General features: G+C 50.3%; 1 protein-coding gene and 1 non-coding gene across 2 annotated transcripts in view; both read right to left on the reverse strand.

Annotated features, from left to right (window-relative positions):
• Positions 1 to 1,984: 1,984 nt before the first annotated feature.
• Positions 1,985 to 2,056, reverse strand: TRNAQ-UUG (transfer RNA glutamine (anticodon UUG)). The gene has a single exon. It is a non-coding gene; the product is annotated as a tRNA-Gln (tRNA).
• An 8,284-nt stretch (positions 2,057 to 10,340) lies between these two features.
• Positions 10,341 to 12,539, reverse strand: part of B4GALNT2 (beta-1,4-N-acetyl-galactosaminyltransferase 2) — a 32,273-nt gene continuing 30,074 nt past the window's right edge. Inside the window, exons 10-11 of the mRNA XM_008153852.3 lie at positions 11,242 to 11,461; positions 10,341 to 10,651 (exon numbers count right to left, since the gene is read on the reverse strand). Coding sequence (XP_008152074.3) covers positions 10,446 to 10,651; positions 11,242 to 11,461 — 426 coding nt within the window. The 3' untranslated portion in view covers positions 10,341 to 10,445. The remainder of the gene's footprint in view (positions 10,652 to 11,241; positions 11,462 to 12,539) is intronic.

Below are 12,539 nucleotides of genomic sequence, written 5' to 3' on the forward strand. Positions count from 1 at the left end.
TTACCTTTTCACTTTCTTATTGGGGTCTTTGATAAGAAGAACATATAATATTATATTACTAGAGGCCTGGTGCATGAATTTGTGCATGGGTGGGGGTTGGCTGTAGGAGTGCACTGACCACCAGGGGGCAGCTCCTGCATTGAGTGTCTGCCCCCTGGTGGTCAGTGCATATCATAGCGAACAGTCCTAATGGTTGCTTAGGCTTTATATATAGAGATGATGACATATATCGAAATTTTAGAATCTTCTGTCTTAAGATTTTCCCTACTCTGACGTCATGAAAATATTCTCCTATATTGTTTTCCAAAAGCTTTATTGCTTTTCCTTTCAAAGGTCTACAGTTCACACAGAAGGCATTGCCCTGCTTAGTGTAAGTTGGGAGGAATTTGATTTCATATTTTTCCATATGACACCCATGGTCCCAGAATAATGTATTGAAAAGTCGGTCCTTTTCCCCACGTCCCTATTGTGCCACCTTTGTCATATGTCACTTGTCCAAAAATGTGCGGGGCTGCAGCTGAGCTCTCTCTTCTGTTCCATTGGTATGTTTGCACCAGTAACCTTGCACCAGTTTCACAGTCTCAATCCCTATAGTTTATAGTTGACAATAAGCTTTAATATCTGATAGAGCACGTTCTCCCACCTTATGCCTATGTACTTTTGAGGCTGGGATGGCTCATACACACAAATCCATTTGAATCTTTAAGGAGTGAGTGGGATGGGATGGGGTGGGGTGCACAGAGAGGTAGCTCATGGGAGCGGTTCAGAGCAGTGCCAGGATCCTCTCTGTTACCATGGCATTTTCCCAAGGGGCGGGAATGAATAAGCACAGCGCCAATCACCCTGTAGGGAGATCACAAATGCGTCATCGGGCCCTCGTCACTTATCCTAGAGGGACAGACAGCTCTCACAAGCCAGACAGATACCAATCCAAAGAAAACAACACTACACGCACGTCTTTCCCCTGCCATCCCAAATCACCTGGGCCTGGTCAGCACCAAAAACCTGGGTCCAGGACAGACTCCTCAATAGATTTTGCTCAATCCTGTTGGTAAACCCTGTAGAGATCCCGCCCCTCCCCTCGGGAGAAATAATGCACAGATAAGATGAGAAACAGACAGCAGAGATGTTCTGACCCGCTGAGACAGACTGAAGAACGGGTACGCTTAACGAAGGAGGTGTGTGTGTGTGTGTGTGTGTGTGTGTGTGTGTGTGTGTGTGTTTCCTGATTGTAACAGAGTGTGTGGTGTAGGAAACATAGTCAACAATATTGTAATAACTGTGTACGGTGCCAGGTGGGTACTAGAAATACCGGGAGGAAGGGACACTTGTAACGTATCTGGTTGTCTAAACACTATGCTCTCCACCTGAAACTAATACAAAATAAAATGGAATGTAAACTGTAATTGAAAAAAAAAATTTTTTTTTTTTAAGAATCTAAAGGAAAACGACAGAAAACCTCACTGCCTGAATATCTGACAACCAAAACTGACACACACACACACTTCAGTATCGGTCCGATTCACAGCCGGACTGACCGCCAAACCCTCCCCTCCTCCCCAGCCCGGCGGGACCCGAGGGCCCCGGGTTATACAACAGAAATGCATGGCACTCTGCACACTGGCCAATAGGAAGAAGGATTCCCGGCAGCTTTGGGGGGAGGGGGGGGGCCTCCCAGTCCCAAACTGCCGCTGTGGGCCACCCGAAGCAGGATCCCCGGTCGGTCAGGCCCCTCGGGCCGTCCCCTCCCGGGTAAAGGAACCGGGTGCCGGTCTCCCAGGGACAGACGCTGGCTTTTCCGCCCCGACTCTTACGCATGCGCACTGGGACCCTTAGGCGAGCTCAGAAAAAGAAAACATCTTGCGAGAAGGGGAGGGACCCTAAACTGAGGCCGGGCAGGTCACTGGAGCACGGCGCAGCCTGAGGTGGCCGTGGCCGCCAGCAGCCCCCCAAAACGGGAGCTGGGGAACCAAAAGATTCCGTGAGGTCCCACCGAGATTTGAACTCGGATCGCTGGATTCAAAGTCCAGAGTGCTAACCATTACACCATGGGACCCGCTGGCTGCTCTAGGCGGCCATGAGTCTTCTCAAACCATATAACTGGGGGCCGACTAGTCTCCCCAGAACAGCGACTAATGTCGGGTTCACCTGGCCGTGGGCGCTGGGCCCGAGGTCGCAGGGGCGAGTGGGAGCGAAGCAGCGGGGGCTTCGGAGTCCCCGCCGTTCCCGGTCCCCGGGGTGTCCTGTGTAGCCGCCACGCCTCCTGCTGTCCTCGGGGTCCTGGCCGGCGTCCGGGGAAGCCGGGAGGGCGGGGAGCCGGCGGGGGCGCTCCCGGGGCGGGGGGGCTGGATGCGGGGCGGGGCTGGAGGCCGGGCGGGCGGCTCCTGCTCCCAGCTCCCCAGCAGGAAGCTCCGCGCCCGCCTCCCGGGCTTCCTCCTCGTTTGCTTTATTTATGAGTTTACACACGTGCGTCTCGAAGGGACTGTTTTGGCTGAGCGCGGAGGGGAGCCGGCTGGCGCGTGAGGGGACCCCAGTTCCAGACCCGAGCGCGCCAGGCGCGAATTTTTGAGCTGGGAGTGCACCCCAACTGACGCCCGGCGTTCCATGCGGCTGGACCCAGCTGAGTTCTGCTCGGAAGGTTTCACTTCCAGTTCCGGGTTTAGCTTGTAAAGGTCCTTGGTAGGTGTTTGCTTTTAACCTGCAGGATACCATCAGGTCGGTGAAAGAGACAGTCCCTTTTGGACTTTTTTTTTTTTTTTTTAAAACATTTTATTGATTTTTTAAAGAGAGGAAGGGAGAGGGATAGAGAGTTAGAAACATGGATGAGAGAGAAACATCAATCAGCTGCTTCCTGCACATCCCCTACTGGGGATGTGTTCGCAACCAAGGTACATGCCCTTGACCGGAACCGAACCCGGGACCTTCAGTCCACAGGCCGACGCTCTATCCACTGAGCCAAACCGGTTAGGGCTCGGACTTTTGAAACCAAGTTTTACGAAGAGCATAACTGGGTACTGTTGCTTCAGGCCAATCGGGCGACAGATAAAATTTTATATGCTGTTTGATCCAGCAGTTTTCCTTTTGGAACTTTATCCAAGGAGCTCCTGGGACAAGTGCCAAGTGTGCAGGATGGTCTCAGCTGTGTTGTTTATAACAGTAAAGAAGAGAAACGTAATGTCCTTTGAGTGAAAATTGATTAAATAAATATTGACTATCAATACAATAAATACTGTGCAGGAATTTAAGGCATAAGTTATTGTAGTAGCATGAAAAAAGACGCAGGCCTAAACAAACCAAACAAAAACAAACCTACTTACCAATTAGTATCCTATATAATAAAAGCCTAATATGTTAAGTGTCCAATTGTCCGGTCATCCGTTCAACCAATCAAAGCATAATATGCTAATGATATGCTAAGGCCGCTCAACCACTTGCTATGATGTACACTGACCACCAGGAGGCAGACATTTTGACCGGTAAGTTAGCTTGCTGCTGGGCTCCGGCTGATCAGGACTGAGCCAGATGGGCCCTCCCCAGTTGGCTATTCTGCATCTTTTCTCTGTCATGGGAGTTAACCTCCTGCATTCCTCCCTGGCCCTGATCGTGCACCAGTGGGGTCCTTTAGGCTGTCCTGCGCCCTCTCGCAATCCAGGACCCCTTAGGGGATGTCGGAGAGCTGGTTTCAGCCTGATCCCGCAGGCCAGGCCAAGGGAACCCAGTGGTGCACGAATATAATAAAACCTCATGTATACAAACAGAAAAGCTGTGTACCTGTGTCATAAACAGTTGCCATGTATTTGCTCTGTGACCTCTGACTGACTCCCTTTCTTGGGGGATCCAACATTGTGGGTCTGGGTGACACCAGGGCTGTCCCCCAAGACAGGTGTATTCTCCAGGCTTCTGGTAGCCAGAGTGAAAGTGCGTGTCCTTAGCTGGCCAGCTGGACTTAGATTCCCAGAAGCAGGGATGCTTTATAACTTGTCCTGAAACCAGTGGAGGCAGTGATACCCAGGGTCACAGGACCAGCGATGGCAGCCAGTCCATGTCCACCGGCAGCAGAAGAGGCGTCCTAACCAGACTGTCTAGGGCCCTGACCTTGGCTGGGTCCCTGGTTGCCTGGTTCCCCTTCGTTCTTGCCCACTTTCCTGACTGCTTTCCCTTGTAAATTACCTGGCCGCTTTCCAACGAGCCCCTTCTCTGCTTCAGGTGCGCAGAGTCTGTTTCTGCTTCATACAGTCAAGGACCTTTTTAGCCCAGATTGGAAAAGGCTTGTTGATGAGTTATCTCAGGGGAGTAAATTTTTGAGGGCCTTGTTTTTCTGTACTGCTTGAAAAAATTGTTCTAACGCTTGACTATTGTCAAGAGAAACATTAACAGTTTTCCATTTTGAGGACAGAACCAAACTCCCCTGGAGCTCGTTTGGTGAGATAAAGGGGTCCCTCTATTGTAGGGAGCGGTTATAGGGCTAAGCCTCGGACTGACCTACTGGCAAAGTCGAAAACAAGTCCCAGCTTGGAGAGCACAGCCCACTAAGCATAATTAAGCTTGATCTTGTGACTGCTCCCTAGATCTTTCCTGGGTAGCTAATGGGCTGTGGGAGGGGCAGCAAGTGCTGCCAAAACAAGTAAAACTTACAAGAACATTGTAAATTACCTTGTTTACCTCTGACTATAAAATAAAGCATCAGCTTGCAGTCTGGATCTGTTCTGTGGCCTCAGCCAGGCACAGAAGATCCACCTAGACCCAGCTTATTCTCTTGTCTATCTTTTTCTTCATCCTTCACCGACCCTCCCTCAGGCTCACTGAACCCTTGGCTGTGCCGGTTCGGCACACTCTATTAAGGCTGGAGTGACTTCATGTGGAATTGATTTAATGTCAAATGACTTTAGTGTCCCTGGGCCTCAGCTTTCCCATCTATTTCCTTCTCACAGGACTTCTGTGAGGGTATTGCAATTAAAATTTCAAAAGAAATCCTAAAGGGTGACGATTACAGCCTTTGAAAGTGTATGAGAGAGAGTTCCTTCTGTCTAGTACAAGGATAAAGGAGTGGCTTCCTCTTCCCACTTCTCCCGACTCTCATTCCCTAGTTCTTTTGCAGTTCCCACCTCCTTCTTTCTCTGCCTCAGAAAAATCTTACCAAATGAGACCCTGCTGCCGAAACCGGTTTGGCTCAGTGGATAGAGCGTCGGCCTGCAGACTCAAGGGTCCTGGGTTCAATTCCGGTCAAGGGCATGTACCTTGGTTGCGGGCACATCCCCAATGGGGGGTGTGCAAGAGGCAGCTGATCGATGTTTCTCTCTCATCGATGTTTCTAACTCTCTATTCCTCTCTCTTCCTCTCTGTAAAAAAATCAATAAAATATTAAAAAAAAAAATGAGACCCTGCTGAAACCCCTCTACTCATGCATTCCTCAAGTGCATAAAGGATCCTCTCCCTTACAGCTTCCGCCATTACTCGCTGGAATTACAGGTAATTGTGTTCTATGGTTCAGTCTCTACCATCTTTCCGCCCCTCCTTGGCTAGGCGGGGAACGCTTTTGGGGACAGGGCCCAGGACTTACTGCTCGCTGAATGTGACTAGCACCTTACCAAACACTTCACTAAACCCCTATAGAGGGCCCAGGAGAACTTAGGAGAAAGAAACAACTTTCCAGTTTTGTGTTCAGAGATCAGAGAAAACAGAGATCATATGTAATCCCCTTGTCCCAGCATAACTAGTTTCTTCAAACATAAATCCACGGTGCACGCCATCCCTAAGATGTCTTTGGGGGAGTCAGGGCTCTGCCCCAGGTGGGGTTAGCCTGAGGAGGGGTTCAATCTGAGGGCTGAACTTTGGTAGAGTGCACCCCAGAAAGTACAGTGAGGCCAGGGGTTAAGAAAAGAAGGCTAGCCCTAACTGGTTTGGCTCAGTAGATAGAGCGTCGGCCTGTGGACTGAAAGGTCCAAGGTTCGATTCTGGTCAAGGGCATGTACCTTGGTTGCGGGCACATCCCCAGTAGGAGGTGTGCAGGAGGCAGCTGATCGATGTTTCTCTCCCATCGATGTTCCTAACTCTCTATCCCTCTCCCTTCCTCTCTGTAAAAAAATCAATAAAATATATTTAAAAAAAAAAAAAAAGAAGAAGAAGGCTAAAGTCCAAGATATGAGACTTTTAAGATATTCTCCCAAATTTTTTGTGGGCCTGAATAAATGGATAATGAATGGAGTAACAGGTACAATGATGCTTTGAGTACAGTAGTTAACATAAAAAATATTCATATTCACTATCAAGGCTAGGTTAATCGATCTCCTTTATCCATGCAGAGGCCACTCACAGGGAGCTGGGGTAGAATCTGCCGTGCTCAGCACCCTCACCACCCAGGTTGGGTGATATCTGCCACAAATCCCCACGTTGCCTTGGGAGCTCTGGCATTTCCCAGGAAAATCTGATGGGGAAATCTGGCCACTTACTTTTTAAAAAGCAGCATCCACATTTTATCTTTTTCTTGAGTGTTTTCACTTCCTTTTTAAAAATGAATTATTTTATATTTTCAGATTATAAAGATAAAACATTTATGATGGGAAATGTAGAAAATACAGTAAAGTACAAAGAAGATTTAAAAATAACCATAGCCTGGCTGGTTTGGCTCAGTAGATAAAGTGTCAGCCTGTGGACTGAGGGGTCCCAGGTTTGATTCCGGCCAAGGGCACATGCCCAGGTTGTGGGACGATACCCAGTGGGGGGCGTGCAGGAGGCAGCCGATTGATCCATGATTCTCTCTCATCATTTAATGAAATATATATATATATATATATATATATATATATACTAGTGACCCGGTGCATGAAATTCGTGCCCATTAAAAGGGGATTAATTAGAGAAAATAATTAAATATTGCTATTTGCCCTTTCTCTATAATAGAAGTGTCAGAAATGAAAGAAAATTAGTAAAATGTATATGAAAACCTACCTCCTGTCAGAGTCTGGGGCACACCATGGGACCCAGAGTCCAGTCCTCACCCACCCACATGCACCTCAAAATCGCGTGAGACCCAGACCCGGCCGCCCCGCCACCCCCCATCCAATTGGGCTAGATCCAGACCCGGCCAGTCCCACCCTTGTCAAGCCCTGCCGGACAGGGGGCGTAGCCTCAGGTCCCCTGGTCCGGCGCCAGGATGGGGGGCATGGCCTGAGGTCCCCCAGCCCAGACCGGGGCAGGGAGCATGCCTTGAGGTCCTCCATCAAGCCCCACCAGGTGGGGGACACAGCCTGAGATCCCCTGTCAAGCCCCACTGGGTGGGGGGCATGGCCTGAGGTCTCCCGTCAAGCCCCGCTGGGCAGGGGTGCGGCCTGAGTTCCCCCGACCCAGCACTGGGGGTGCACCTTGAGGTCCCCTGTCAAGCCTCCTGGGTGGGGGGCACGGCCTGATGTCCCCTGTCAAGCCCAGCCAGGCAGGGGGGTGCAGCCTCAGGTCCCCTGGCCTAGTGCTGGGGCGGGGGGCGCGGCCTGAGGTCCCCGGTCAAGCCCCGCCGGGTGGGTGTGCGGTCTGAGGTCCCCCGGACTGGTGCTGGGGTAGGGTGCGTGGCCTGAAGTCCCCTGTCAAGCCCCACCTGGTGGAGGGCGCGGCCTGAGGTCCCCTAGCCCAGCACCAGGACGGGAAGCGCACCTTGAGGTCCCCCGTCAAGCCCAGCCAGGCAGGGGGCATAGCCTCAGGTCCCCTGGCCTGGCACTGGGGCAGGGGGAGCGGCCTGAGGTCCCCGGTCAAGCCCCACCGAGCAGGGGGGAATGGCCTCAGGTCCCCTGTCAAGCCCCATGAGGGTGGGGGAGGGCGTAGCCTCAGGTCCCTGTTGATTGCTCGTTAAGGCTCCTTGTGGGAACTTGGCCTCAGCTGTGGGTGCAGCCATCTTTGTGACCGAGTGATGGTCAATTAGCATATTCCCTCTTTATTAGATAGGATTTAAAAGCAGGTAGAATATGATCTTGCTGAGAGTGGTTTTCAGTCTGAATTTACTGGAAGTCCTATCATTTGGAGCCTTGCAGGGCTGGGAAAGCTGAATTCTCTACCCCAAGAGAAAGCACCAGCAGAGACAGGAGACTTAGCCAGAGATCAGTTTGAGCAAAAAGACCAGCCTACAACATTGCAAAGCTTTAAACATTTTCTAAAAAAGAAAAGCACTTTCTGCCCACGATGAGGAAAAACGTGGGGGCAAAGAATGGACTACAGATGGTCTTTCTGTACTTTAGACGCCAATTTTGAATAGCCTCAAGGCAGAGGCAGTTTAACCGAGTGCCAGAGAACAGGCAGAGGCCTGCGGTCACCAGGATGGATTTCCCAATCTCAAAGACTGTGTCTAGACAAGATATCTGAAATTGACTGGAAATAGCAGAAACCCTGTAAGCTTTTGAGGTCTCATTGGCAATTCAGTTTCTTTAAAAATCTGACGGATAATAGCTAGTGAGTCTTAACTCCTGTGGCCATCCCCAGACTTGTGAATGCTACCCAACTCAAGGGGTTCGCCACTTGAGGTGTTCTGGTCAAGAAAGAGATGTAATTGTCGTTAGGTAGTTCTGGAGATGGGATTCATATCCAAAGCTCTGTCACCCAGGAGAGAGGCTTAGCCATTGCTTATATACACTATCTGGTTAATATTAATGTTGATTTCTTCTGTGCAGTTGGCTAAACCTATCTGGTTGGATTTGGGTCAAGCTCATGGGGTTACAGCTGCATCTGCAAAATACCATGCTACATTTTAACATTTAGCAAGAATTGCACTTAGTAAGAACTGCTCAGACCTTGAGACCTTTGTCATATCTAACATTATCCTATAGGATAAAAGGCTTAATATGCAAATTGACCGAACAGCAGAACAACCGGTAGCTATGATGCGCACTGACCACCAGGGGGCAGACACTCAACGCAGAAGCTGCCCCCTGGTGGTCAGTGTGCTCCCACAAGGGGAGCGCTGCTCAGCCAGAAGCCCTCAGCCGGGCTCACGGCTGGCAAGCGCAGTGGCAGTGGCAGGAGCCTCTCCCACCTCGGTGGCAGTGCTAAAGATGTCTGACTGATGGCTTTTTTGTAGACTGGTCTTTTTTGTAGGCTGGAATGGGGGGAGCGGGCCTAAGCCAGCAGTCGGACATCTCCCGAGGGCTCCCAGACTGCGAGAGGGCGCAGGCCTGGCTGAGGGACCCCCCCCCCCCCGACCGAGTACATGAATTTCGTACACTGGGCCTCTAGTTGTACATAAAATGCATGTACTATTATACAAAGTGATTGTGCATATTAGTTAAAGCTGGAAAAGTTTTTGCAGTAAGATCTTTATGACAACAATGGAATGAGGTAGGTGTGTTCACTTCCAATTTGGGAGAATAAAAAATGATTGCCAGTCTACATCCATATCTGAGAAATACTGAATTAAACTTAAACCAATTCCTTTACTACAGAACTTCTCAGAGCCTTTACTATACTAATGTGACTTGCAATTTTTTTTTGAAAATTATTTGACCACTAAAATATTTTTCATTAAATTTTATTAATATCTCACAGACACATCTTCAGAGATCCTCAGTTACTCTCGGCCATAAGGGCAGGGCTAGCTCAGTTGTAGAATCTGCTGACTCAAAAGATGACAGAGAGCTCTCCTCAACAACAGGTGATGCTCCATTCTGTGGATGACATGGGTCTTGAAGAGTCAGCAACTGGTCTCAAGTCCCTGGAATGCAGTGGCTTGCCACCACACTTATACTGTTTATCATGGCACCTTAGCGTGGGGGTCCAAGTTCAATCCCTGGCGTTCTGGAATGTGTCTTTATGGTAGCAAGTCTGATGCCAGGAACACTTTTGTTCTGACAGACAGCGGACTACCCTATGCTCTCCCCTCTCCCTCCAACTGCCTGAATCCCATCCATCTTCCAGGCTCCAGATAAGCTAACTCCACAGAACCTTCCACAGCTGCCTAGGCCAGGGTGACTTCTCCCTCCTCTGGTCCTCTGACCCTGGCTGCCCAATGATGCCAGTGGACTGAACTGAACCGCCTCAAGACAAGGACCGTGGGTTATTCACGCTGTCTGAGTCCACAAGGCAGAACCAGATAAACATTTGTGGATGACAATGATGCTGGAGATGATGCTTCTGACTGTGAGCAAAAAGACCCGCCTACAACATTGCCACCAAGTAACACTCAAGAACGTGCAAATGCTTCATGAACAGTAAAGCATCATACAAATAAATAATCATTATTAATATGGTCTTCATTGCCCTCATCAGTGATTGGTCCATTTCTAATGACCTCTAGCCTTTGATTGGTCTTTCCAGTAACTGAACCCATCCCATTTGCCAAACACACTATATGGTTTATTGTAATCTTCATCTTTCTTAGGAGTCCATTTTTTGGTAGCCTGACCACCGGTTCCACTGTTGCAGATACCCACAACCAGTCAACCTAGTGCTTTTCCGATGCCGGGGCACCTTTATGTGGAGCATTGGAGATGGTTCTTGAAGTAGTGGAGAGCCAGCTTGAACTGGATCTGGGCATTGGTGTTGGTCCGGTATTTGCTGTAGGTCTTCTCCAGGGCAGCCAGCTCCAGGTCCGCCTCTGGAGAACGGGACTGGTGACTTATAATCACGTCTGGGCATGAACCCACGAACAGGCTGCCGAGCCCATCAATAAAGAACTCTGCCGAGAGAGGAAGAGCACGGAAAGAAATGTGAGATTGGGCCAGAGATCCAGGACCATATTCCAGGTCTGGAAGGAGAGTCAGGGGGAGGAGATACCCCTGCGGAGGTTCAGCCCCAAGCAAAGCCACCTGCCCCAGCTGATTTGGAAGGCAATAAATAAGGCCATTTCTCAGACAGAGATACGCGTAGAGAGGCAGAGAAACACAGACTGGCTTTCTAGCTGGACAGAACTGTGGACTCCTGGACGGAGGGGATAAGAGAGAAAAGAGAGGGGGCCATTAACCAGTTGCAGTTAAATAGGAAAGGACTTCTGGAAAATGAGAATGGGAAGCCGGGTGGGGAGAAGGGAGGGGACAGAGCTGTGGGGAAAGGATGGAGAGGGTTTCTCATCAGCAGGAGGCAAGAAGTCAAAGAGAGGGTGAAGAGGAAGGCAAGAGAGACCATGAGCTCCTTCATTTGCGGGGGAAGGGAAAGGAAACCCACCGTTGCCGGGTGAGGGACCGTGATCAGTGGAGCATGCCCTTGAAAGAACAAACGTCTAGGGTCAGTTCATAGGCCAGCTCCAGCCGCCCCCGTCAGCCTCCCCACCTGAATGAGCCACTCGCTGCAGACGGGGGTCGAAGCCAACTCTCAGCAGCCGTTCTGTGTGGGCCAGGAAGAAGTTGACAACGCCGCTGGTCACCACGCAGTTGGGGAAGCCGTCCAGGGGCTGGAAAGATCCTGACCGCCGATGAATACAGTCCCCATTCTCACTCTGCTCCAGCAACAGCTTAAACTGGAACACGTTTCCAAGCACACTGCCGCCTACCTGGCCCGCGGGCAGAGAAATCCACATGAGAGAACATAGACTCAATGTCCATGTTGCCTCTGCCGGAAAGCCTTACTGGATTGAACCTCCACAAGAATCACACCCTTTCTCTGTCTACCCTTCACGCTGTCCCTCCGTTACTCTTCTTGCAATAGCCTTCAGCATATATTGCAGGGTCCTTTTTTAAAATATATATATATATATTTTATTGACTTTTTACAGAGAGGAAGGGAGAGGGACAGAAAGTTAGAAACATCGACAAGAGAGAAACATCCATCAGCTGCCTCCTGCACACCCCCCCCCCCCCACTGGGGATGTGCCTACAACCAAGGTACATGCCCTTGACCGGAATCGAACCTGGGACCCTTCAGTCCGCAGGCCGATGCTCTATCCACTGAGCCAAACCGGTCAGGGCTGCAGGGTCCTTTGATCCTTCATTCCTACTCACCCCAGAAAATCTCTTTGGTGGGAGCAGAAAGCACTTAACACCAAGCCAAAAGGGCAAACAAGTTCTCTGCTCTGCTCACCATACGGCAAGCTCACCCTTTGCAGAAGAAGCTAACTCACTCCCTTCCATTAGGAGGCGCAGTATTTGGGTGCAGCCAAGAGAGCCTGCACACACGGTGGTCTCTGTGTGGAGTCTCCCCTGCCAGGCTTCTTGCAGCTTTCCCCCCAGTTTGTCTCAAGCTGTCTTCCTCCCATTCTCTGCTCCCCACTCAATTCGCTGAGCAGCTGTCCATGCGCTCATGGGAGGCATGTGCATTTCTATGTCTGAGCCCAAGCCAAACAGGACAAGCCAGAACATCTACTCCTGACCCATCATCCAGGATGGCATGGGAAAGCCTGCTAACATCCCCCATCACCTGTGCTTTCCTTCTCCCTTTTAGTAAACGAACGCTCGGACTTGGAAGCGGGTTAAATTAAGATACAGTTCACCATCCAGCTAAAGAAGAAATGTCCCCATTTCCCTGGCAACGTCTGACCATGTGGCTAAGTCCTGGCTGGAGGGCAATGATTTAGACAGATGGTCCTCCACTTCCCCCTCCCCCTTTTCCTCTGGCCTTGCCACTGAGGACCA

Source organism: Eptesicus fuscus, chromosome 20 (assembly GCF_027574615.1).
Source record: "Eptesicus fuscus isolate TK198812 chromosome 20, DD_ASM_mEF_20220401, whole genome shotgun sequence".
NCBI classification, from domain to species: Eukaryota; Metazoa; Chordata; class Mammalia; order Chiroptera; family Vespertilionidae; genus Eptesicus; species Eptesicus fuscus.